The sequence below is a fragment of the Pholis gunnellus genome (genome assembly GCF_910591455.1).
Source record: "Pholis gunnellus genome assembly, chromosome: 13".
NCBI lineage: Eukaryota > Metazoa > Chordata > Actinopteri > Perciformes > Pholidae > Pholis > Pholis gunnellus.
Genome location: NC_136540.1, coordinates 13,379,650 through 13,407,511, shown reverse-complemented (window position 1 = coordinate 13,407,511; position 27,862 = coordinate 13,379,650). Strand labels below are relative to the sequence as shown.

General features: G+C 39.2%; 3 protein-coding genes across 3 annotated transcripts; all 3 read left to right on the top strand.

Moving 5' to 3' along the window:
• The first annotated feature begins 353 nt into the window (after positions 1–353).
• On the top strand, positions 354–6,335 carry psmg1 (proteasome (prosome, macropain) assembly chaperone 1). The gene is made up of 7 exons (XM_079171230.1): positions 354–537; positions 1,701–1,804; positions 2,635–2,780; positions 4,115–4,177; positions 4,398–4,596; positions 5,863–5,993; positions 6,140–6,335. Exons 1-7 carry the CDS (start codon positions 419–421, stop codon positions 6,215–6,217), a joined length of 840 nt encoding a protein of 279 aa, XP_079027356.1. The 5' UTR covers positions 354–418; the 3' UTR covers positions 6,218–6,335.
• A 1,107-nt stretch (positions 6,336–7,442) lies between these two features.
• Positions 7,443–12,432, top strand: ccdc15 (coiled-coil domain containing 15). Its single transcript, XM_079172227.1, has 10 exons — positions 7,443–7,832; positions 8,503–8,652; positions 8,770–8,898; positions 9,341–9,457; positions 9,546–9,689; positions 10,531–10,647; positions 10,837–10,940; positions 11,225–11,422; positions 11,559–11,707; positions 11,810–12,432. Exons 1-10 carry the CDS (start codon positions 7,656–7,658, stop codon positions 11,857–11,859), a joined length of 1,335 nt encoding a protein of 444 aa, XP_079028353.1. The 5' UTR covers positions 7,443–7,655; the 3' UTR covers positions 11,860–12,432.
• Positions 12,433–13,836: 1,404 nt separating this feature from the next.
• On the top strand, positions 13,837–27,609 carry slc37a2 (solute carrier family 37 member 2). The gene is made up of 19 exons (XM_079171323.1): positions 13,837–14,121; positions 14,206–14,343; positions 15,932–16,013; positions 16,893–16,983; positions 17,886–17,964; positions 18,053–18,188; positions 20,816–20,892; positions 21,842–22,008; positions 22,563–22,600; positions 22,979–23,128; positions 23,847–23,937; positions 24,066–24,128; positions 25,001–25,086; positions 25,554–25,602; positions 26,053–26,126; positions 26,629–26,707; positions 26,896–26,993; positions 27,149–27,213; positions 27,343–27,609. The coding sequence occupies exons 2-19, from the start codon at positions 14,285–14,287 to the stop codon at positions 27,356–27,358; spliced, it is 1,500 nt and encodes a 499-aa protein (XP_079027449.1). The 5' UTR covers positions 13,837–14,121; positions 14,206–14,284; the 3' UTR covers positions 27,359–27,609.
• Positions 27,610–27,862: the final 253 nt, after the last annotated feature.

Below are 27,862 nucleotides of genomic sequence, written 5' to 3'. Positions count from 1 at the left end.
ATTTCGATTATTAGGATTTCCAGTTGCATTATTGGACTTATTTTGCACATATATTGCACAAATATTTTATATTTCCACAATTTATTTACATTGTTTTTGTAACTTATATACTGAATAGTTTTTATGTAATTTCTATATTTTTTACTATTTGATTTTCTACTTATTTATTTAATTAAGTAGTTCCTTTTGCCTGTCTCTGCTTCTGTTACATGTGATGCCCATGCTAAATATAGTCTTATCTTATATTTCAATTTTAGTTCGTCTAAATGTTGTTTTTATTCTGAAGGACACAGGGTGGGAAGCCTCTATTTTGAAGGGGTGTTGCTGCCGGCGGAAGTAGCGGATGTACGTCATGGCTGCAGGTCCCGAACCACTAGCCAGCTAAACTTTCGCTTTCCCTCTGGTAAACGAAGTGAACATGGCGACGTTTTTCGGTGAAGTTTTGTCGGTGTATTCTAGGGCCGTGGAGGAAGACGAGGAGGAGCTCGACGAAAACGAAGAAGATGAAGAAATCCGCAGAGAACTGGAGGAAAAGAGGTAACAGCTAGATAGCATTAACCTGCTAGCATCCAATCAGGAGAGCATGGGAATATTAGATTAGCTAAGTAACGGTTGACATGTTGTATCCAGTGAAGTGAATTACTGAAACTTCTATTTAGACGTAAAATGATATGTGGCTCTCATACACGCAATTGCAAAGTACTACTACTGCTGCTAACTAAGTTAGCATCATACAGAAGCTCAAGCTAGCTAACATGACACATGACATTTCAGTAACTCCTCCATATTTTTAATGTCAACGTTACTAAACATTTAATTACAGAACAAGTAAAATATCTTTAAAAACTATTATGATTCAAGGACTAAATTATGTCATGCAAATCAGTATTGCACAACAATATGTACACATACAGAAAATGTATAAACAAAAATACTTAAAATATAAACAATAAGATAGAACAAATGATATCAAAGAAGCACTACAGTAAGAAATACAAAGGAAAACAAATTATATTTACATGGAATAAATACACTTGCACATATATACAATGATGTGTGGTGTGATATGCATTTTTTTTTAGTTATAGTAAATAGAAACCTAGTCTAATGCATTCTTGCAGTACATTCTACCTGCTTAAAGGTGCTTAGTTTAAGTTGAGTTAAAACTGTTTAGAGACTTGTTGATTAAACATCAGGATAATTTTGTAGGCTGTAGTTATGGTGCTGTTGAACTGCGTTGTTTTATACTGACAGGTCTTTCTATTATTCTGTCCACCTCATTATTATCAATGAGGGCAGGCAGAATAACAGAAACACCTCTCTGTTTAATGCAGTTCAACGGCACCACAGAGGACAGCCTCCTAAATAATCACACAGTTAAAACAACAACTCTCTGACACACAAATTGCTCCACAAACTTACCTTAAAACAAATTTCTCTTCCTCACAAGCTTCAGTTTCACCTTAAGGCCCTCTTATGTTTATTTATTTTTTTATCAAATGCCATGATACAAATAAGAAGAAAGGTACATTGAATTACCAGTCACCTATTGCTACACAGTGAACCTGGGGTTTAGGGGACCTGGTTATGGTTGGTAATCCAGCTTTCCAATATCCAATAAAAAAATCTTTGAATACATAGTTGTAAAGTATTTTCCCACAACTGTTCCTTCCTCTCTAACCCACGTCATTATTCACCAGGGAGGTTCATCTGCACTGGAGCCCTGAGGTCTCTGAGTCGCTGAAGTCCGGAAACAAGTTGCCGTGCTCCGACTTCCTCCTCGCTGTGGGACACAACGCTGCCAGTGAGTGGCTGCCAGCAGCTGTGTGCTACATTACCTGTTATGAGTCTAACAGAACACCAGATATTATTACCCATCAAGTGAAATTTGAATGTTCCCCGGCAGGAAGATGAAACACACAGTAGTCCAGTGAAACAGGTTTCAAGGAATGTTTTCACATCTTCTTTTCTAAAGACAATAAGCTCAGTAACGAGCAAATACTTTGATTGGTAATAAACACAATTTGTTAAACATTATAATCTCTACAAATCAGCTCTCCTTTTTTTTTTTTTAACCTACTGGCATTATTCATATTTAATATGAATAAAAGCTAATTAACTGCTTCAATCAACATTTGTTATGCACCAACAGGGCATAACAAATGTTGTAGATGTAAATGTAATGCAGCAGCCATTAATGACAGAAGGGCTAACAATACCGATTATTTTAACTATCGATTAATCCGCTGATTAATTTTCTCAATCCAGTGATTGTTTTTTTTTCTCTACGTATGACTACTTCATACAACTGTGTTAAAAACGTGGTACGATCTGTTTTAACATAAATACATCATTGTACCAGAGACAATGCGACTCACCAGAGCAACCTCTTGGGTGTTTTTACATTTCACAATAAAATAAATCAAATCAAGTTTCTGTAGTTAAAACAATTAAGTTAATTAATTTAGTACCAGTTAATATAGCCCTCCCTCCCTATGTGACGTATCACATCCCCCATGCCAAAAAAGATGACTTAAATGATATATATATATATATCAATCTCTCTAAATAAAAGAAAGAACCTGCTGTCACATGTGAGCTGTGGTTGAATAGTGAGAGCATCTGTCTTCACAGGGTTTCTGTCGGTGTACGTTCTCACCTCTGAAAGCTGGGACGCCGTGGGTCACGCGTCGGTGTGGAACGAGAGGAGCCGGGCCGGAGCCGGGATAACCAGCGAGGAGTCGGCGTGTGTTTTCTACAGACACAAGAACAACCCGTCTGTGAGTGACACGCTGATTTGATCATCGCACAGAAAGCACCTGAGCGGTGCAACTCAATGATAATCGTTCAATTTAATGAGTTTGCTGCTGAACTTCTGTTACATATTTGTTTAAGTTCTTGCCTATCAAGATCACATTATGATGGCTGTTCCCAAAAACAGCAGCACATCTGGTATTTAGTTTACCAGGACCTGAGGGTGGACATGTTAGCTAATAGCACTAAGATTACAATTTTGTTTGATTACTGTAATAGAGCTTTTTATTTTATTATGTATCTTTTTTTTTTTTTATTAAGCTGACTAAGCTTACTCAAAATATGACGTAACAAATATATTTTGAATTAGTGTTGAGCTTTGGAAATGCAGATGTATCCAACAACAATAAAAACGAGTATTAGAAACAATGATAGTCTGTAGAAGCTGTTTGTATAGCTGCAATAATAAGGTTAGGCAGGTTGATGAATATCAGCCGATTAATCAGCGATCTGATTTTTCCTGCTCCAAACTATCGTTATTATTTCGACCTTTAAAAATCCACTATTGGCCGACCTCCATTCTCTCTCAGCCTGGTGGTGTTTGCACGTGATTTTAATCGAGATAAACGGCCGCGTGCGACGCATCAGATTTATCACTCGCCGGCTGCAGGAATTTAATGAGCTGAAGGAGAAGACTTTCATACAGCATAAAGCAGCTGTGCATCGCACCAACCACCCATCAATTTATAGATCGCTGAGTAATAAAGCTCCTGTTATAACAACCGTAATATTTCATGATGATTTAAGTGCGTCTTCAGGTTGGAAAGGGTGTTTTTGTAAGTATCTTTCTGGTATTTAGCTTGTATTGAGAATGGACAGTAGAGAGGTGACTTAGCTGGAAATGAAGGGGGAATGTTGGCGTTAGAGAAAGTTTGGTGTAGAGCTGCAGTGGTGAGACAAGTTAGTTAATAGATAGAAATTATAGAACGTTAGTCAGCAGTTATTTTGAAAGTCGCTTTATCGTTTTAATTCGAGCAAAACCTGATGATTCCAGGATCTCAAATGTAAAGATTTGCAGCTTTTCTTTGTCTTGCATCGTAGTTAATTTAATATTTTGGGATTTTAGATCACACAAAATAAAACATCAGAGGACGTCACCTCGTGCTCCAGGATAAAATGATCAGCATTCTTCCTGTTCCCAGTTGAGCTGTTAGTTTTACTTCCGTCACGGAAGAAGATCTCTGCTGTTTGTTTTCATTTGCTTTGTCATCCATCAGTATAATCGGCCCTTTCTGTTTTTCAGTTACACTTGTTTGTTTCAATGTTGCATCATATGCCTCTTGCATTCCTTTCCCTGAAGGTTTTGATTTGCCAGACGACTTGCTACATTGCAGAAGACCAGCTGTTCCAGTGGACGGAAAAGGTAAGTTAATGCAGCTGAATCAGCTGCATGGCACTGTGATTAAATGAAGTTGTTATGCAGAGAAAGTTTAGGGCAGCTGTCCCTCTTCAGCCTGACAAACAAAGTCAAACATGCAGGTATTTTTCAAGGTGATCCGCACCAGTGGTTCTCAACCTTTTCCGTGTCAAGGGCCCTTAAATAGGTCTCTCTCTCTCTCTCTCTCTCTCTCTCTCTCTCGTAGGTTTTTGACGTCCTGCAGCACAGACAGCTGAATGTGACTGTGCTGTCAGAAAGCTCTGTGGCTGAGTACAAGACATCAGACTATCTGTGCGGTAGCTCCGCTCCCTTCCTGCGCTCTCTCCACACCGCTGCTTTCAGTGGTCAGCCTGTCTGCCAGTCACTGGAGCAGCCCAACATAATCACTGGACTTCCAGCTGCAGGTACTACTGTTATTTTACACTTAGAATTTATCGCATTACTTTGGGTCTACTGGCCAGGTTTTTCTCTTGTCCTCTCTTACATTTGCAAACACACAAAACCTATCGACACTTCTTTAACGTCTTAAGTAGAACTTCACCAATAATATATAACGATATTTTTGAGCGGGAAAAAGCCGATAGCCAAGTAATTGGTCAATATCTATCAAGAGCTGACAGTGCTGCATTAGGTTTTCGAGAGAGAACAGTTGTGGTGAGAAATAACCTGAAAACAGGTGAGATATGACTTGTCAGCTTGCTGTAATATCAGCTGGTCCCGGGACCACCGAGTTTTAGCCGACATTTTCTAACCGCATCGCCAGAATAATGCATTTAACATTTTTTTCATGAAGTGGAAAATTAGTCCTCCGAAAAAAATATCTAAAACGACTTAAATAATAAATATCTAAAATAAAAATGACAGTCTGTCGTGCATTTTTGGCTCGAAAGCACTCTGCTTCTTTAAGACTATTTTTGTGTTGAAAATGTGTTTATGTTGATAAGTTGTGCCATTAGGAGCCACTTGCTAAATGTTAAATGTTGTTACCTGAAAAAGAATAGGTAAAAAGGTGACATGACTGGAGCTCGTTATTGCTGAGCATGATTGCCTCCTTTGCAGCTTAACTACTCTCAGACTCCATTAGAGACCTTAAGAGCTGTGACTCATCCTTATATAAGACAATATAAGTTATACGAAAGAAGTTGAAGAAGCTCTGTAGTCTTCTTCTTTTCAGTAACGCACATCGATCACATGTGATGAATTAATGAACCAAACACTGTAATGTCACAGTAGTGATGTTACCTGGATGTAAATGAAAGGGTGTAAAGCATGATTTTGGGGGGGGGGGGGCTCCCATTAATCCCTTGTGTGAACTATAAATCCAGCTTCAGCCAACTTTGATTCTTTACTTTTCTCGAACGTCCTTGAGCGAGAAACTGAATCACAAATTTCTCCTGATGTGTGTATGTGGAGCAAAACCAGTATGTTGCTTTTGACCGAGCATCTGCCAACTGAATGAAATGTAGCGCCATTAGTGCTGCTCTCATCGTCTCCAATGCTGATTTGGTCATTTCGGTGCTGGTGCACTTAAAGACCGTGAAGGTCCAAACAAAGAGACACATCGTCAGGATAAATAACTTGAGCCTGGACCACTTTAAAGAGCTCAAGCCAAACCGTCGAGTGTTGAGCTATTCTGATGGTTTCATTCTTCTTCTGTGGTGTTTCTTCAGTGCTGAACCACTGCGAGGTCCACCGCGTCGCCACCGTTGTTTACCAGTGTTACAGTGACGTCACCGGCCCTGACTCCGTCACGATGGAGACCTTCAAGCCCGCACTAACCAAGCTCGGCAAGTCTGTTCAGGTGAGCTGCTATTCTATTTACATGTGAGGGGGAGGGGGGGGCGTTTAAAAGGTTCCAGTATGACTAAACTGCCTCAGCAATGTTTCCCTGTCCTCCTCATTTTTAACATTTTGATCTCCCGCTTCTCCTTCTCTGTCTCTCCTCAGTTGAACCCGTCTCCGAGCACAGACGTCCTCCGCAAGTTTGTCAGAACCACCAACATCCAGAGCAATCTTTATATCTGAAAATAGCCATGTGGCACTCTGTGTAGTGCAGTTTAATTCTATTTTCCTGTGGTAAAATACTGTCATTTTTTAATAAAGAAATAAAGTAAAGAAAGCCTCTGTGTAAATGTCAGTAGTTTAATGATTTACTTAATTGGTTTTGTTATCCTGCTCTCAATAAGGAGTCTCATTAGTTTCTAAAAAAGGAGAATGCTAATCCTGATTTGGTCACTTTTGTGTTCTGATTTATGATAACTTATGATAATTTATGACAAATCTACAAATGAATCAAATGTTTTCTGAAAGGGAGCTACAGGTTACCTCTCCCCTCTCTTCACTACGCAGATGTTTACTCCCCAGAATAACAGGTTATCAAGGTGTCAGGTGATTTGATGAACAATTTCAGTTCAACACGGCATCAAAAAATTATAGCTACAGATTTAGTAATGAATTTAAATCCACATTGCATCGTGTGTTTATATATTTTATACCACTGATTTTGGAATTACAGAAGAATAAAAGCATTTTCTCTAGGGATAAGATATATACGTTTGTACTTTACTTTAAGTCTTCACTCATAGTTATAACACATTTGCAGTGTGTGTGTGTGTGTGTGTGTGTGTGGTTATCACAACGCTCAGGCACAGAAAGAGGTATTCTCAAGTCAAAACTGAAAACAAACCCAGAGCAACTTATTTATCATACAGATGGACTGACTAAATTGAAGACCAAACATAACAAAGACTACCAAAAATAGAAAAAGAATCAAAGTATATATTTATTTTTACAAATACCCCAACTCTAAACTACCCTTCACTTATTAAACTGGCTGCTGCTTATAAGACGAGCTGTCAGTTGTGGAAGAGGTATATGCATATTTTACTTAAGTAGCAACAGTGTGGACATACTCTGTTGAAAGTAAAAGTCCTGCATTCAATATTTTACTCAATTAAAAGTAAAACAAATTGCCATCAGAGAATACTTAAAGTACCAAAAGTAAAAGCTGGATAATTTAGTTTCCACAACCTTTAATTGTTAAGTGCATATGCAGAATGGTCTTTCTTTAAATAATGTGCATTATATGGAATTATTTTTCTGCATTCATGTTACATTAATCACTTTAATGTTGGTTTCGGTGGAACTTATTCGTTACATACATACATTGTGTAGTTTTATTTCCCCCCGGATGGGGGCAGTAATGAGCCAGTGAGCTCTTTTTCAAACACCGGAAATTCAAAGAAGATGAAGTGAGCGAAACTCAAACAAATCAGTTGGCACTTAACTACTGCCAACAAACGAACTTTATGTGGATTTATTTTTTCTTTATGTGCGTTGTACTGTCGACAACAACCCCGCTGTCTCATCACGTCAACGTATAACTAACAGTTACGCCAACTGGAAACCAAGAAGACATCCAGAGTGGCGAGTTAGCGTCAAGCTAACGAGGCTAACGTTACCGATGAGTGCCAGCCGGTTTGTAACCGCTACAAGCTGCAGGTGCAAAGCCTCAGCGAGCTGGAGTAAGGAGCACCCGGCTCCCACAGGGACCAGCAGGGTGCTGGCCGGGAGAAACCTGGCGGTGGTGGCGGTGGGAGCCTGGGTGGAGGGCGGACACGACTTGGTGAAGCACCCGTCGGTGAGCACGGCAGTTAACCAGTGCTGGATGAAGTATTTTGATATTTTCTTGAGTGAAAATGGCAATACTACAGTGTAAAAAGTACTTGGTTACAGGTAAAAGTCCTGCAATCATTGTCGTACTTAAGTAAAAGTGCTAAAGTATCAGAATCAAAATATTCCTTATTATTTAATTATTCATTTTTGTGACCAAGATGCACACTAAGTGATGCATTTGACAGTGCAAACATAAAGCCAGTTTGGTATTTCTGTGCTGCAATTTCTTATTATCGGCCAAACAACAGAACCAAACTGACGATAATCCCCCCCAAAATATTAACGGATCATTTTATTTGGTCCCAAAACTGTCAAACATATTTGTAAATGTCCATCACAATCTCCAGAAGCCTGATTTCACATATTCACCTTGCTTACTTTGTCAGACTAACATTCCATACGTTTGATATTATTACTTGAGAAGCTGAAACCACGGTTTTCTTGGCCTTTTGTTTTCAAAATAATTAGTGAAACAATTCATCAATAATCAAAGTTGTTGCTGATTAATTTAGTCAGTCGTCTAATTGATGGTAATCTACTGATGTTGCAGCTGTAACGTGATGGGCTGATACGGCAGAAGTCACATGAATTTAGAGTCTGAATTTGTCCTGACGTCTTCCCATATCTTGGTTCAGGCTCTGGCTTTGCTAACTGATGAGATCCAGACAACAAAGAGGAGGGAGACTGAAGAGAGTCTTCAACGGTTTCAAGTTCAAGTACGCCATCGTGTGGCACAGCAAGCTCGAGTCAGCAAGAAGAGACAGCAGCCGCACACGGACTCAAAGGTAAAGATCACATTTGTTTTGGCACTCCGTGGTGACGATGAAGCGCGGCTGAGCCCCCTGTTTGCCCATCCTGCTCTTGTTCCAGCTTGATAGACCTTATTGTGTGTTTGTGTCCAGGTGAAACCTGACAGAAGAATCCTACAACAGCAGCATCAGGTCTGGACCCAGCATGCGTCTGCTGGTGAGAGGCTGGTGTCTGCGGGAGGTGCTGCACAGCGGAGGGTGACGGAGAGGAGCTCTCACCAGGTGAGACGGTTTTGTTGTTTAACCATCACACATGGCGGGATGTTTGGCCGGTCAGGAACAGTGTCTCCAGTTCATAGTTTGTCCACCAGAGAGCACCAGGGGAATACTTGCACTGTGAAATGTCCCACTCAGCACAAATGTTGGCCACATTTTAGATATCCTCATTTAAACTTTTGATTGTTTTATGTTGGGGTGTTAACGTTATTATTGTTTGATTTATTGCTATCAGATCTTTTGAACCTTTAATAACAATATTGGCGTTGGCCCTTAAAAACATCCCGTATTTGTCAGGCTCTTATGTTTAATGGGGAGGATCCTGTATCTTCTTTCATCCCTTTGTAAAATATATATATATAATTATTTGCATTGTTTCCTTGTGTGACTGATAGAATAATGTGACAGTGATTAATCTGCAGGATTATTTATTCCCATGCTTTTCCAGTCTAGAGGAGGCATGAGGCAGGTCAGACTCAGACTGGCCGCCTGTCGGATGATCCCGCATGGGGAAATGACGTCAGACCTTCCGGGAGGCGAATGGAACATCTCTCCAACCAGACATGTGAGCGTCTGAGTCTCACACTTGTTCCTCTTTTTAAAACAATATGTTCCTTCCTATAATAAAACACATTTTCATCTGCACCCAACAGAAAGCTGGAACTCGCATGCTGAGAGCAGAACAGGAAGTGGAAGAGCAGCAGGAGGAGGATGTTCAGGAAGAAGAAGAAGAAGAAGAAGAGGGGGATGATCATCTCTTCACTAGTCAACATGAATGTCCCCTCGTTCAGCAGAAGGTTAATGATTACCCACAGTGCAGCAGACTTCATGCTGTATGCGTACTGTTGGGATCAGCAAAACTCCCTCTTTGTTCTCTTTAGTGGTATCAGTTTTGAATTCCTTGGAGGAGAAACATTCCTACACTTCATAATCATCATTTCCAGAGTTTTTCCTCAGAATCGAAATAAATCTAGCAATTGTCTGTACATCCATAGTACTTCTGGGAGCTTATCAGAATCAGTAGTAAAATAGTAAAAGTCCTGATAGACCAGATGTCACGTGAGTTATTAGGAGTAGCTGTGTCCCAGTTCAGCGTGGCTCTCGTCAACTCATAAACCAGAACAGCTCCAACTTTATGACCTTTAAACAGCTGACAGAATGTAATTACAAGTGCATAGCTGGGACATGTTCCATTATACCGGAGTTTAGGTTGTGATGTTTCACTTCACCACATGACTGATGACATGATGGAAGTGAACAAGGTTGACGGTTATATATTCCTATAACTTCCATTTCCCTTTAAGGCCTTGTAGTTCACTACATGTCCAGGATACTAACAAGGAACAGCAACAACAATAAGATGTGCAATTAAGTGTTCAATAAAACAGCTGGACACTGTAGATTTTACAAGGGCTGTACAGAATGCTTTTGACATTCAAAGCTTCTATTTAGGTTTATGAGGCAATCACTCTAAAAAAAAAGATAGAAAGAGACGGAACAATACCTGTTAGCTGAATCAGTTTTTCCATGTAATTTGTTGACAATAAGAAAAATATAGAGCATCACCAGACTTTTGGCAAGCTTGAAGATTTCCATAAATATTTTTTCATCTGACTCTGTTTTGACTGTTTGTTTCAGGTGAATGGACCTATGTGGTGGGATTCTGAGAAATTGCAGCCTCCTGCTTTCCAGTCCAACGTCAGAGTCCCACCGGCCCTGTGGCCTCTGACTGACCAAGAAGAACTGAAGCGACAGGTAGACATCAGCAGACATGTGCATGAAGCTTTGACTTTACGTGTTGGAAGCCCCATCCTGTCAGACCAAATGTTACAAATAGCCTCTCTCTCTCTCTCTCTCTCGCTCTCTCGCTCTCTCGCTCTCTCGCTCTCTCGCTCTCTCTCTCTCTCTCTCTCTCTCTCTCTCTCTCTCTCTCTCTTTCTGCAGCGCCAGTCTCAGTTCCTGATGCTCCGCCGTCTGTACATGAACAATGAGAGAGAGCAAGTGAAGGAGAACAAACAGAACAGGAAACACCTGAAGAAGACGGCAAGGTGACGAGACCACAGTGTTTTGTCCTAAACCACTTCCTCCTATTGGTGTGATTTAGAATGAATCAACAAGTACCAACAATCTGTACCTTTGATAGCTGTTAGATTGTTTTTTTATCAGATTGAAGTCATTTATAATGCACAACAGTGGTGACAAGTCTGGCTCAATACTCTTTCTCTGTATAACTCACAGACTAAACTAAAATAGTGTCATACAAATATGTAAATTACAAGTGATTCTTTAGCCTTCTTAAGGCCCCTCTAAAATGGCCCTGTCTCCACTGAAGGATCAAAGCCGAGAAAGAACAGATTCGTCTGGAGGAAGAGAGGAAGTTGGAGAGAGTTCGGCAGCTCGCCGAGGCCAGACAGAAGCTGGAGGAGAGAGAGCTGCTGATTCAGGGGCGTCTGAAGCTTGAGGAGGAGGAGGAGAGAGATGTGCAGCTGCAGAGAAGGAAACGAGAGGAGAAACCCAAATCAGCTGGAAGGTAATTAATGAAGACCAATTTGCCAAAGCTTAAAAGGCAAACTCATGAGGATGAACACATATAGTTTAGTACGGTGAACTATGGATCAGGTACCTCGGTGAAACTGATGAACAGACTTGATTGTAACTCTCGTCAGGTTCATTGAGGCTCTTAAAGCTCAGATGAAGGAGCGGCTGTCTCAGGAGAAGCTGGAGCCGCCTCCTCTCTGCTGCTGCGCGTCGTCTTTCTGGGACTCCCACCCCGACACCTGCGCCAACAACTGTGTCTTCCACAACAATCCCAAAGGTACGCGCCGCACACCCGCGTCACACACCACCGCCGAGCTTCAGTGGGACTGATCGTGAAAACAATAGAAACCACTGACGGTAGCATTTGTCTCCTCCACAGCGTATGTCAAGGCGTTACATTCAACAATGCTGAGTCTGGAGTTGCAGTAAAGGAAGCAGATGAACTGAACTCCCTCCTGTGTGTTTTAAAGGAACAGTCCAACATTTTGGGAAATCCAGCGTAAGTTGTCAAACCCAGAGTCAGATGAGAAGACTGATGTCAGTTTTATCTCCGTCCAGGATGGTCATGTTTTCCACAAAATAAATGCAACTGATGGTGATAATTTCATGACTATGAAAGACAATTATTTATTAAACATGCCCACTTTAGTTGAAAATGATCTGTATCATTAATGGGCCATAGTGCTGCTGCATGTTCTTAGACGATTTACTAAGAAACATAAATGAAAAGTCTAAACAATCAAATGCTTTTTCAGCATCTAAAGAAATTGTGGATGAGGTGCATATGAGATCAAAAGCATGAATAATGTACAAGACTTGTCTGGTATTATCTGTAACACGTCTGTTTTTGAAGAAAATAAAAACAAGAGACATATATGTGTCCAGAACATTCACCATTTGTGTGTGTAGATACACATACACACATTTTTAACAATAAAAAAGTGAACTAACAATCCTCTCTTAAAAGATGAATGCATCATGTCTAAGAGCGAGAGACCTAAAGACCTGATAAACCTGGTGGGAGTTTAGGTACATTTGCAAGATTTTTGTCTAACTCTCTGAATAAAACATTCTGTTTTCAACTATTCATTTATCTCCTTTTTTTGTTCTTTAATGAGGAAGGAATTCAGGTGAAGCCAACTTGATTTCTAAACTCATTTGAAGCCCCAGAGAGCGTCTCACAGGCAGCTTTTGACCCATGACCCAGACGTTCCTGCAAAAACCCTGTAGATAAGAAGGAATTGAACTGTCCCAGCTACCTGAACAATGCTGATAAGGTTTCCGTGAAAGATGGTAGGCCGTGTAGAAGAGGAAGGTGAGGAAGAGAATATAACCACGATACCTGCAAAAAACAAGATGACATAATAAATGTAGACGTCAACGTTCTTCAGGGCTGTGCCTGAAAATGTTTTTATTTAAAAATGTTTTTTAATTTAATGTCCCTTAGTATTCATTCTTAATAAGAACCAGTGTGTAATATGATGATTTTATAGAATATGAAGCTTTGCTGTAGATTAACAGTCTATAAAGGAGTTAAAATAAGCACAACCTTAAATATCTACAGCCGTAAAATGCAACATACATATCTATGCAGCAGTAATATTAATCCAGAAACGTCAAATATAATAGTAAAACACTGACAGGGAACACAAGTACTCAAATCTTTTACTTTAGTCAGAACATAACACCACCATAGTGAAATTCCTTCATTCAAAATGTTTGTTAATATACTAAAAGTACTCATTATGCAGCATGGGCCATTTCAGAATGATATGTATTATATTATTGGATAAAAGTTATTGACTCATTGTGTTCATTACTTTAATGTTGCAGCTGGTAAAGGTGGAGATCATTTTAATTCATTTATAAACTGCTGGGTAGATTATTCCACAATAATACATCATAATGTATTTGTTATTTTGGATTTATTAGATACATGATTTATATTTTGTATTCATCTAAATCTGCAAACTAACTAAAAATGTCAGATAAATGTAAAAAGCACAATATTTGATTCTGAACTGTAGTAGAGAAAAAAGTAGCATCAAGAAAATACTCAAGTACAAGTAAATATACTTAGTCACATTCCACCACTGTTGTTTTCCTTATTCCCCACCAACTAACTAACATCAGTGTTATGGACGTTTTTGTTGTTTTATGATCAAAACGTGCATGCACGATTATGCTGTTTGTTTTCTTGCCCTATAAAGCACATTGAAACCCTTGCTTTGGAAATGTGCCATATTTAGTTTTTGTTATTGTTATTATTGTTATAATTGTTATTATGACCTTTAAAAGGGGTCCCGACCCTCACATTGTGAACCACTAGGGGCTCCCTCCTCACACTCAGCTGTTTCCTGTGACGTCAGTGGACTGGGGAGGTATCACGTGGCCGCCGGGAGTCTCCGTCTGGAAAGTCTTACGGAATAACACATTTATAGGCTGATAATAATATTATATTTATCACAACGGACGCCTTTTTTTTTTCCTCAACTCAAACGTGGAGGTAGGCTGGCTCTCCGGACCCCGGTGCGTAATATAAACCTCCAGCCGGCACAGTATGGAGAAGTGCGGGATGTTTACGCACTCTTTATCCCACCAAGAAGCTGCACTATTGCTGCTTTATTGTTGTAGTTAGCAGCTGGCGTCTACTTTCTAAATCTGTGGATAACGTTCGGCAGTACCAAACAAGTGAGTCTCTAACCCGGTAAAAACACCCGGTGAGTTGGCTCCAAACATTCCAACAGTGCCTTTTTTTACTTGTTTTGATACCAGTAACTTACTCCCGAGGACATGCCCCGCATCTGAGTGTTTTGTTGGGTGTTAAAAGTCTGACACAAGTTTTCAACGAACAATGAAGTCGCCCCTGGCTCCCGGAATACGATTTGTCACGTCCTTTTCTCGAGATAGTTGGTAAGTTTCCATTATCGTTCATTCCTTTTGTTCTCCGCACCCCACACACAGCCAGGTAATGGCATCTTCGTTACTACTGTTGCTCTTTATGTTGTGTTTGTTATCTCCCCTTTGCTGTAAATGATTGGCTTAGCCGCGTAGACAAACACACATTCTATGAATTTGTAATGGGCTCTTGTAAACCAAGTGTTTACTATATACATACTTAACATTATATATCCTACTACCGGTTACAAACGCGTTATTACTGCTTGTTTTCGGTCATATGTCCACCGGACACGTTTGGGAGTCAAGTACCTCCAAACTCCATTAAAAAATGCAGGCATTTCTGAGCTTCCTCTGTTATTGACACATATTTGACCTTTTAACAAATCGATGCGGTCGTCGACAAATCCATAATTTCAGGAATTTAGAAAACGACATGGGACACTTTATTGTCATAACATCTCAGTGTCTTATATCACTTCTCAATGACTTCTCACTTCTCTACTACTGTGGCTAAGTCCGAATAATAAAACTGTCATAATTATGAGATAATCTGAGCAGATCTGCAAATAATTACTTTTCTTATCAATATATTAGACGATCATTTCCTCAAACATATTTTTCCAAAGCCCAAAGGGATGCATTCATTTCTTTCTTTTCTGTTCACCAAAAGTTCAAAACTCAAATTGTTTTTGATTTACTATATTATTACACAGGAAATAACATAATAAAAAATACGTAAAAACACGTATTTAAGAATCTGAACCATCAAGTGTTTCCAATTGTTGCTTAAAAATTGACTGCGAAGATTAATCAGTTATCAAAATAGTTCATGAGTAATTCAATTAAATCTGTTTACACTTGTTATTCTTTCAGTAGTATTGCCAGCTGCCTGTTGCAAAAATACTTATGAGTAATGAATATGTTGTGTTAATTGAAACTCACAATGCCATGCCACCTTTCTATTGTATGTGATAAGAAAAACATAATAAAAGCCAAAGAAGGCAGACATTGAGGAGTCATTACACTTGGATGTAACATAAACACTGATCTACCCGTCAGTAAGGTACTCGTGTACAATCTAATGCATACAAATGCAACAGCCCTGCAATAAGTCATGTTTTTGTGAAGTTTATAATGCTAGCAGTAGCAATACAACAATGTAGAAATACTCCAGTACAAGTAAAAATTCCATTGTAATACACTTTTTAAAATATTAGATAGGGACCACTGGTTTAATCTTCACCAATGCATTGTATTTTAAAAGCATATATATATATATATATATATATATATATATATATATATAGCAGTTTGCTTTATTACGTCAGTGGAACGTTTTGAACATGTAAATATTTCTTTATTTTTTGTGTTCTTACAGTATTTTGTACTTCTGTAAAGGCTCTTGTTTTATGACAGCAAGAGTTCATGTCATTTTATAAAAGATCAACAAGCAACATCAATTCAACAAGATCTCCACGTTTGCTTTATTTCTTATTTTGTTTCACAATGTGCAGCATTATAATTAGTTATAACTTTGCCATCAATTCTTTTTGTCTTATCAGAAAGACTTTGCTTTATTATGTCATCTTGTTTTTTGCAGGTATCGTGGTTATATTCTCTTCCTCACCTTCCTCTTCTACACGGCCTACCATCTTTCGCGGAAACCTATCAGCATTGTTAAGGTGGCTGGGACAGTTCAATTCCTTCTTATCTACAGGGTTTTTGCAGGAACGTGACACGTCTGGGTCATGGGTCAAAAGCTGCCTGTGAGACGCTCTCTGGGGCTTCAAATGAGTTTAGAAATCATGAAATCAAGTTGGCTTCAACTGAACTCCTTCCTCATTAAAGAACAAAAAAGGAGATAAGTGAATAGTTTAAAACATCAGAATTTTGTATTCACAAAGTTAGACAAAAATCTTTATCTTCACAATTAAAGATTTTCTGTCTCATGCAAATTTACCTAAGCTCCCACCAGGTTTATCAGTCGTCAATTAGGTCTCTGGCTCTTAGACATGGTGCATTCATCTTTTAGGAGAGGATTGTTTTCACCTATTTCAATTGTTGCATTCAGTTCTTTATTGCTAAATATGTGTGAATGCTTTACACACACAAACGTTGAATGTTCTGGACACATACATGTCTCTTGTTTTAATTTTCGTGTGACAGATAATACCAGACAAGTCTTGTACATTATTCATGCTTTTGATCTTATATGCACCTCATCCACAGCCACAATTTCTTTAGATGCTGAAAAAGCATTTGATTGTTCAGATTTCTTATGGTTTTTAGTAAATCGTCTAAGAACATGCAGCAGCACTATGGCCCTTTAATGATACAGATTAAATCATTGTCTTTCATAGTCATGAAAGACAATTATTTATACAATTTAAGGATTAAATATAGAAAAATGTTTTACTCAAATGTCTGCACTTACAAGTTCCTGCAGCCCCGAATGATATTACCATATATATACATATCTATCACTTTATATTACTGTGCTGTGAGAGTTTTATGTGGGTCGTTTCACCTGCTTCCTATTATGTGTTTCTGTCTCAATTCAGAGTGAGCTGCACAGAAACTGCTCCTCAGTCAATCGGCCTGCCGACCTCAACATAACCAACAATGCTACTTGGTGTGACTGGGCGCCCTTTGGTAAGTCCTTTATTTGTTATCAACTTTGACACTTCACTTATGAGTAGATAATGCAGACTCGCACCGGGAAATTGTAGAAACTCCTTTGAGTGTGTACTCTGGAAAAAGATACTTGAAACCGTGAGTATGCACTACTAAAAAACGCTTGTTGATGTTCTTCCATAATGCGATGCACGAAGGAGAAACGGTGTTGATGGTGCTGTAAAAGCTCTAGGAAAAGTTTCTTACCATTACCCAACACTTACTTTCGTTCACCATGTTTCTGCGTAATATGATGTCAACCCTGCAAGTCGTGCACCACAATTTTCGCAGACTTTCCGGGTTGTTGTTCCCGCTTGAGGGGGCGTTCGAGTGAATTTTCTGAGACGGGAACATATTTTTCCGATTATTCCGACACCATACGAATCTAGCATTAGTCCTTTTTTAATTCACTTGGGCTGTTATTTCTACTGTAAGCAATTCGTGCCCATGTAGCTGACGCCTTCAGTAAAATGTTATAAACTCATGTCCAGTCCTAAATAGATTGTCTTATATTTTCATTTCCAGTAATAGGTATTGGTATCAGACTATTCGGTAACAGTCTATGCTTAGTATTAGTAGCTGATAGTAAAAACTGTTATCCTCAACATATGGCCACATTATGGATATGAAGGTATCATAAGGTACAGTATTAGAATGCCCTTGATTTAGGCACAGGTTCTCCCAACATCCCAGTGATCCAGGGTTCAATTCCCAGTTTAAGTTCCTGGCTCAGATGTGCGTTTCTGCAAACACAAGTGGCCGTGTTGGTGTGTGGGAAGCTGTTAAGGGCTCTTGATGCTGCACAACTCCATCTGAAACATCCATAATTCTAAATGATTACACCGAGAAAGCTAATAGTTTCATTTGTGTCGTCCCTCTAGACCAGGACAACTATCAGACACTGTTTGGGGTCTTGGATAACTCCTTCCTGGTTGCCTATGCCATCGGCATGTTTTTCAGGTTTGTATGTGCTGTTACATAAAGACATTATTCTATTTGTGTGTGTTTTTGTGCTTTGTTGCGCCATAATCATTTCTTGTGTTAACAGTGGGATATTTGGAGAGCGCCTGCCTCTGCGGTACTACCTGAGTTTTGGAATGGTGATGAGCGGATTGTTCACATGTCTGTTTGGCCTCGGCTTCTACCTGAAAATCCACTCATTAGGGTACTACGCCGCCATCCAGGTAAAGACACAACATCACACAGTCGAACACTTTCTTTTGTTCCCTGACCAGATAACCCCCTGACCTTTCCTCTAAAGCCACCATCAGGACAGAATTTGCACACAACAAATTGCTTCACTTCCAAATTGCTTTGAAATTCGCTGAATTCCCCTTTTAATTTTAGTGAGTGAATGACAATTCCACTTTCTACTACCTATACGGACCTACAAACAGCAAAATGATCACTTAATTAACAAATCGAACAATTACTCAGAGAATTTAGCAGAATTATCTTGCAAGTTCTTATTGTTGAGCAGTTGTTGGAATAAAGAAACTATAACTCCAAACTACTGAAAACCCTATGATAGATATACCTGTTCTGTAACCACTGCATTTATTTTGATGGTGCTTTGGTTCAAGGCCCAATCTGTAAAATGTGGACCATTAAATTATTCACATATATAATTAAAGCGTTTCTTTGTAGATCTGTAGGGCTCACAATCATTGATGGTGTAAACAAACCTTAATCACCACCAGAAAAGGCTACGAGATTATTTGTTGCTTTCCTGATGAGTGAGATGAAGATCAATACATCAGGGAGCTGGAGTCAGGACACAGTTAGCTCAGCTTAGCATAAAGAGTGGAAGCAGTGCATCCTGCTCGTACACAAACAGAAACGTAAAAGCAGCAGTTTGTGGTTTTAGGGTGAAGTTACTTGGTAGAACAATTTGTTGGTGAACAACATCTGGGCCCAGTGACTTGATGGAGTCTTCTCATCACAGTGAGGTTGCCAGTTTTGGTACTATCATGCCTTTGCAGAGACCAACAGCTGTGCTCGCTGACCATATCTGTCAACCCACGCTATAGCTGGATATGAGCTGTTGTTCGCCACAAAATAGTTACAGACCATAACTCAACCTTAAAACCATTTCAAAATGGACATTTTTACGTTTCTGTTTGTGTCCAGATCGTATTTCTCTTTCTGAAATGTTTAAACTATTCCCTTAACAATGTTAGTTTGTTTACCGAAAGATCTGCCTGTTATTTGCATTCATTTTTGTTTTACTTTCGTTGTGGTACATGTACAGAATTAGGAATCTTTGAATAGCTAAACAACCTCTCATTCATTTTGGCAGGCAGAACTACTGCATAAAACCAACTGACATTAGGGGAGAAAGAGGGAAGCACAGAGATCAGATGAGCTGTTTATTGCTGACTCACCAACAAACGGACACCCATACCAACACACACACGGCAGGCTTCATTAAGCTTCCTTGACTCTATAGGAAATGAATGTTGGTCTCAGCGTGGATGCTCACTCAGTACAAGTTAAGGCACAGTCATGAGTTTTGTTTCACTTCAGTCTTTTTTAGAAGTCCCTTTGTCCAGTAATAACCACCCACATCACCGTGCAGGTTTTAGTCATGTGAGAGTTGCTTTACCTCAGGAACAAGTGAAGAAACCAGTTTTAGGACACAAGCTACTTTCCCTTCCTGTGTACAGTAATAATTCTGCAATTGCAGAAGTTATTATTTTCCTGTTTCTCCTCGTTTAGTCTCTAAATTGTCAAAAAAAAAGTAAAAGCAAATGGCAGCCATAATTCCCCAGAGCTCAGGGTGCTGTTTGCAAATAGCTTTTGTCTTATCAACATTCCAAAACCCAAAGATATTCCATATGCAAAGATGAAAAGCAGCGAATCCTCATATTTGAGAAGCTGAAGCCAGAGAATGTTTGATGTTTATTCTTGATAAATGACGCATTTAATTGATTCGTTTTAGAAGATTCATTTTCTGTTGTTCGACTTATCAATTAATCAACCAATGGTTTCACCCTACTGTGTTTTTATTGAATTTCAACATAAGTGTAATTGCCAGTGTTTCCCAAAAATATAACTTTTCAGAAGGCGGCTCATCCACCTGTAATTGTCTCTGTTTTTCCTTCCTTTTTCCATATTCTTAACTTTGGAAATGCTGTTAAAAGCGCACTGACTGATCTCCGCATGTGCCATGTTTTTATGAAGTTTCTAGTTAGCTCATGAATGCAAATACTGTTTTGTAGCTCTGAAGTGTCAGATGAGCCTCAGACATTCACATGACCATTCCCTGGAGTCAAATTCCACAAGGGAATTCAACAACGTTTCGTAAACTAAAATTAGAAATTTAGCTCATTCTTTAAATAATAACACGTCAAACTTAAACTCATTTAATTTATACGTTTGTAAGAAAAAAGTTTTCTCTTTGACTTAAGAGAGATCAAAATGGAATATCTGAGCCTGAGTTTAAAAAGACTGCAACACCTTCATGAAGCAATCAAGAAATCACTGCTTTATTGTGTAGATTAACAACCCTTTTACCCCATCACAGGTGTGATCACTGTGAGCTCTGTGGGTCAGTACAGACCTTATTTATCATCTCCTCTCTTTAAACAAATGTAGAGATCTCATGGTGGCTTAGTCAGGCTTTCCTCACATCACATGACTCACTGCAGCAGTGTGCCTGGGGCTTTTGTCGGTTTGTTGTCGGAATGTTAAGACTCAAGGCTCACTTGTCTCCTCCTTTGACTCAAGTTTGTAGGGTTACACCAGTGTTAAGAGACTTTGATGCAGTAAGCTAACACGGGATGGTTTCTCCCTCTGCTTCATTCTGCAGGTCATGAACGGGCTCATGCAGACCACCGGTTGGCCTGCAGTGGTGGCTTGTGTCGGCAACTGGTTTGGAAAGGGGAAGTGAGTACTGCGCGATGAGCACCGGGCGTGCAGTCCTGCTGACTATGCAGCATGAGATGCTTATTCTTTTGTTGCTGGCTGACTCACACATGCACATTTGTCATGATTTGACAGCACAGTGAGACCTGGGTTTGATTTATCGCAGACCATCAAACCCACATTATAAATCTAAACCGCCCCTCAAATAAACTGTTCAAAAGTTTGTAATCTCCTGCTGCAAAAGCTTGATTGGGTCCAGTCAGATGTCTGAGTGGACTAATCAATCTGTTTGAATGTTCTTTCATGCTTTTAGGTTGTAGAAAGTTAAAAATACATGTTTATATGGAGTAAAAACACAGTTTAATGATTCATCCAGACTGACAATTGTCAAGTGCACAGCAATGCCTATGATGAACTGGAATGAACAGGCTTGTTGCTTGTAAAGTATCTGCAATGTCAGTGTAATATGAATCATTTAAATTATAGTGCAAGATTTGGGTTTATAGTGGGGGGGGGGGGGGGGGGGGGGGGAATTAGATAGTTAATCAATTATTGACCATTGAAGGAATTGTTCTACTTTTTTCTGAAATCCGCCTCTCTAGAGGGTGATGAGGATATCGCTAGTCTGGGCGTGGTTAGCTTAGTTTAGCTTAGCATGAAGACTGAAAGCGTTGGGAAACAGCTTGCCTGGCTCTGTCCCAAGTTCACAAATACATCTTCCAGCACCTCTAAAGCTTTTGCACACATTGTCTCTTGTTTGTTTAATCCGCACACAAACAGAAATGTACAATTTGTGGTTTTAGGAGGCGTGATGTCCTGACTCCAGCTCCATACTCAACACACAGACATGATAATGATCTTAATCACACTATCAGAAAGAGAGTGAATAAGGCTCTTTCCTAGCATGTCGAACTACTACTTTAATTTGATATGACTAATTGAGTAATTGCTCTTGTGTTTTGATCATCAGGCGTGGGCTCATCATGGGTGTGTGGAACTCCCACACCTCAGTGGGAAACATCTTGGGCTCCCTCATCGCGGGAGTCTTCGTGTCCTCGGAGTGGGGAATGTCCTTCATCGTCCCCGGACTCATTATCGCCTCCACTGGGATCCTGTGCTTCTTCTTCCTGGTTGAGAGTAAGTTTCTGTTCATCAGTGAAACCCTCACTAAACTCTTTCACAGAGACAAAAACCCTCATGGTAGGTGGAGACAAATCTGCAGGTGCAGGATCCTGTTTGACTTGTTAATAAAGCAAATGTTTTTGGCTGCTGTAACTAAAGGTGTGGTGGGTAACCGAGCTACAGTACAATTACCTTGTTCAAAGCTGAGTAAACACTAGCTCTGTGTGGCAAGATATTTACAATAGAAAATTGTGATTATAAGAAATACGTCAATTATCTGTTGTTGAAGTGGAAGAGCTGTACAAATATAGGCTTGGTAAGGTGCAAACGTTCATATTATGAAGTATGAAATAAAAATAAGACGTGCATGTCGGGAAATAGGAAGGATGTGCGATCAGATTAATTGAGATTTAAAAGATTGGTTATTAATTACATCCCTCGGTACGGATTTAGGTGTGAGAATTAGTCATATTTACATGTTGTATCTTGTTGTTTTAAGATTACATCTCTTGTCAAACCTAAACGTTGCTTTTATGTCCCATTTGCACCTTTTTCTCTCTGTTATTCAGAACCTGAACACGTCAACTGCACTTCTCCTCAGCACCATGTGAGTAAAAGCAACAAACTTCCATCTACCTAATTCATCCTGATAAAAATAATAAACTTAGTTGCATAACACCAGAAATGCAACACATTGTGCTTTATAATAAGGAAAAGTGAGCATAGAATTAACATAAAAACAGGTAAAATACAATGGAAAAGAATACATAGAATGCATAACACAAGATGGAAAATTACTGATGAAAATATACTGTACATCAAAAGGTCTCCATTCTCTTCTACTCTGTTTTTTACTCTTCTAAATTAGTGGCGGAGAGTTGAATTTTTAAGACCAAAACTCAAAAGTATTTCGCTTCGAGTGCTCTCTCTACCAATCCTGTATCAAGACAGCTTGAACTCATGCTCATATTCTTTGTGTTTTCAGAGTGAAAAGGAGGGCGACGAGACGGAGTCTATCACAAATAACTCGTCCCATGTTGACGGAACCGCCTACGGTTCCATCAGCGCTGATCCTGCGGAGGTTGTTGAGGAGCACACGGAGGCCATCAGCTTCTGTGCGGCTCTCCGTATACCTGTGAGCGGAGAGACAACTCTTTTTAACCATCCAAATGTCTTTTCATGTCTTTATTTGTATCGCAGGATGACCACAGCTCCAATTGGGTAAATATTTGCTCAGGTGCTGGAAGCATCACTGAGTCCAAACTGATAGAAAGGAAGTTTGCTCACTTGGATTCTTACGGTGTTTCACTTTATTCGGTCAAACAGTTATGCAGCCGTTGTTTGGTTCAGTGAAAAAAAGCGACGGCAGATCTTCTTTACGGCAGTATTGGGGACTCTGTGTAAAAGGTGGAGGTGTAAATCACAGGATTCATCCCGATACGATATTATATTGAGTCTTTGTGCAACGATACAATATCTGCTCACAGTCTGCCGAGGTACACATTTGTTTAGAAACAATTATGCCAATTTAACCCCATCAGTTACATTTATATCAACTCACATAAAGCAACTAAAAAAAAAGAAAGTTGGTGACGCAGACGTGCCATGGGGGCTTTCAAAATGAAGGCGTATCTTAAAGATGATGTGTTTTGATGTTTTCAGTTTGCATCGATGATCATGCATCGTTAATCATTGAATGGATATAACAATCCAGATTGATGTATCGTTACACCCCTAGTGAAAGAGACTAGAGACAGAGTAGGAGGGGAGGCAGTTGATTGTGAATTATAGCACTGTGACAATTAAGGCATTTAAGACATTTTAAGATGATGATGTTTTAATGTCTCACTCAGGGAGTGCTGGAGTTCTCTCTCTGTCTGCTGTTCGCCAAGCTGGTCAGCTACACTTTCCTGTACTGGCTTCCTCTGTACATCTCCAACGTTGGTCGGTACTTACACACATGCTTTATTCTTTTCCAATGAGGAGAATATCATACTTCATACTTTGTAGTTTTATCTGCTTAATTTAAAGCTGATTGAATTTTTTTTTTTTAAATGTCTCTTTTTTTCCAGCACATTTTGACGCAAAAGAGGCAGGAGACATGTCGACATTGTTTGATGTAGGAGGCATTGTGGGTAAGCTTTGAGCCTCGACTGATCGGTCGTATGATTTGATCTGACAGGATTTCATTAGAAATAGAAAGAAATACGTCAAATACAAAATACATGATATACATAATACAGGAAATACATCTTGGCAGTGCACTTTTGGGGGTCAATCCCCTCCGGACAGATTGATTCAATCCAGACTTGATTGCTCATCCTTAATAACTCGGTTGAAGTGCACATTTTGTAAATTTTATTTAGATGTTTGAATTGTGTCAGTCCAATTTCAGCAACCATGTTTTTATTTTTTGGCAGTTTGAGCACCTTGAATATGGTTTTTAGGATATTGCACACTTTAATTTTCTCTGTGAATTACTTTTTAAAATGAAATTGGAACCACATGAATTCAGATGTTTTCTTTAAAGTAAAATATAAACTAGGTATAATACTAAAGTATAATATCAATGGCGTAGATTCCTTTGTATTTAACCCTTGTGCATCCTTTTAATACAGTTGCTCTGGGATACGTCAATGATGATCAACAACATTGATTTTGATGTATTGCATCAAACATTGCAGCGCTCCATAATACAGCAGCAATGCCTCTAGTGGACACCAGGAAGATAACGTGGATTTGCACCATAGGGCAAATATGAGAAAATGGCTTCATCTGGTGGAAAATAGTAAATACTACAATTTTGAAGCCAGTGCTCTAGATTAACAGCCTGATATAATAGAACGCATCATTTAATACTGTTTTGACTGCGCGATCAACATTTAAAAATGTAACATTGGGTTTCAGTGAGGACATTTTTGTTCTTCAGGGTCTGAGTGTCTGTATTTTGGCTTAACCGTTTATTATAACTTTATTTTACTTACTTGAATGCGCTGTGTGTCAACAGGAGGCATCATGGCGGGCGTCGTGTCTGACTACACAGGTGGGAGAGCGACAACTTGCTGCGTCATGTTGCTCACTGCTGCCCCAATGGTGAGTGTCATCTAATAAATCTAATTATTTTCATGAGTTAAAAAGTTTGTATTCTCCGGCCACAAAAGTTGAATTGTGTCCAGTCAGATATCTGAGCGGGCTACTCTATATGTTTCAATGGTCTTTCCTCTTCTTGCATGCAACACTGAGAGGCCTTGGACTAAATGGAAGTTTCAATAATTTAATTCTTCTTCTGTTGGGACTAAAACTATTTCAAGTGTAAATAATACATTTGGTGTCTGAATGATAGTATTTTCATTTCTGTTAAAATTGTTATTATTGAATGAAAGAAGAAAAACACCAGCTGATAATAACAGTATAACAGCTGATTCCAAACTCTTCAATGGTAGTGTAATGTAATGTAATGTTATGTTAGTGTGTGTGTGTGTATATAGCTGATAAAGGAAGAGAAAAAGGACATACAAGCAGTAGACTGACATATGAATGTTGTTTTGTTCATGTTCCAGCTTTACCTCTATAATTACATTGGACAAAGGAGCATCGGTACTACTGTCGGTAAGACTTCGGTACTTTTTTCTTTTTTCACATTTGTTTTTTTTCTCGCTAGAATGAGCCAAAGTTAAAAACCAAAAACCTTATTGGATTTTAGGATTAAATGTATCATGCAAATGTGCGTCGGCAGTACAGTTAAGGGTGCATTTCACCCGTTGCAGGTGCAAAATCCTTATGTGAATTTGCCTCAGAGTCTTTGGTTGCTGTGCTTGTGATGTTCGGAGCAGTCGAAGTTAGATCATCCTCTCCTTTACATTAACTTGACAGTCATTTCATTTCATTCATTCACCTTCACCACACCCGTCTGATGTGAATCTGAACTGAATGCAGAGTAGTCCTGTTTAAATATACAAAAGTCGTCAGTCATCAGAAATGACTATGAAAGTCTTTCTATTTATATACAGTGTAGTTACTCTTTCATAACTGTTTGTTTTGCATTTGACCATAATGTAGGTATGCTGCTAATATGTGGAGGCCTGGTGAACGGACCATACGCCCTCATCACTACTGCTGTATCTGCTGACCTGGTAAGACCTGAAGCATCATGGGAAACCCCCTGTTTTATGCCCCCGTCGTCTGTCAACAAATCATCCAGCTAAAGCACGTCTGTTGTGAAATAAACACAGTTTGAGGATGCTGATGACATGCAGTGGACATAGATTAAACATTTAAACCATGTTTTCTCTACTTACATGAGTAAGTTCGAATGTAACACTACAGTTACTCAAATACTGAACTGATAGGTACTTGTATGTCTATTTTATGCTTCCATATACTTCTACTTCACTATTGTACTGTTTACTCCACTACCTTTATTTGGCAGCTTTAATTACGTTGCAGTACATTACGTAATTAAAATGAGCTCCACCTACTACAGCTGCAACATTAAAGTGGTGAGCACACTATTGCATCAATAATAATCCAGGATTTTTGACTTGTAACAGAGTATTTCTACATTGTGGTATGACTACTTTTACTCAAGTAAAAGATCGGAGTACATCTCTCACCACTGTGTCTTTGTTGCAACAGGGAACACATGAGAGTCTGAGAGGAAACTCCAGGGCGTTGTCCACAGTGACGGCAATTATTGACGGGACTGGTTCAATAGGTATGTATGGAGTTATGTATGGAGAACTCTTTTAAAGCTGCTGGGGAGCCAGGCAGTATTGCTGGGCCCGCTGGAGGGAAGGGAGGCACGGGAGAACCAGGACATTTTTCATTTTCTGGTAAAAAGGTCTAAAAGGTTGAAACTTTTTCATGTGACATATTAAAAGAATATTGGTGTGTTCTCTATAGGAGCTGCGGTGGGTCCTCTGTTAGCCGGTGTGATCTCTCCCACCGGCTGGAACAACGTCTTCTACATGCTCATCACTGCCGACCTCTTAGCCTGCCTGGTGAGAAACACCTTTTTTATCTATTGACTGACTTCTTTAATCTCTTACACTACAATATTAGGCTTACAATGATGTGGGATCTTTTTGTCATTAATGCTTATTCCAGTCCAGTAACGACACCCTGACTGACACACTGTGTGTTTGTCTGTCTTCAGTTTTTGTCCAGGCTCGTTTACAAAGAAGCTCATGGTTGGTGTCGACGTGTCCCCCGAGCCAGAGGGTGAGTTTAACCACCAGTAGGGCTGCAAAATCACCGATACCAATAATGATACTGATTACATTCATAGGGTTATTGCATTTGATTGCATTCTAAATGTCTAATAGTAATTCTCTGATCTTTTTATTCCAGGTTCAAAGAAATCTGAAATACTCACACAATCAAACTGGGAACCAAACAGAGAAAAGAGGGCGACTATGCTGAAACTGACCTGAACTGATCTGAATGGAAACCAGTGGAGGATTCAAGGCAATACGATTATAATAATGATTGAAGCTTTCTTCTTATTGTAAAACTGAGAGAAATATGTTTTTATGGAGACATTACTTTTTTTATGACTGATCTACTCATTCTAACTTGTTTTAATATTCTTTTATCATTAAACGTGTACATACTGTGTGCATTTTCTTAATTTCTGTCTCCTTAGTTACTACATACTCACAATACAGTTTGGTAGTACCTGCTGCTGCCAGGTTTTACATTTTGTATGGTATTTAATAATTAACGAGTGTTGAGTTGTGATCCATCTTTGAAATAGTTCAGTTCGACATTCTGGGAAACAAGATCCAATTTTAAGTTGTTGAGGAGATTCTTCTCATGTCGGATAAAATATTGCAGGCCTGAATTTCTTTTTTAAAAAGTCAGCAGCACC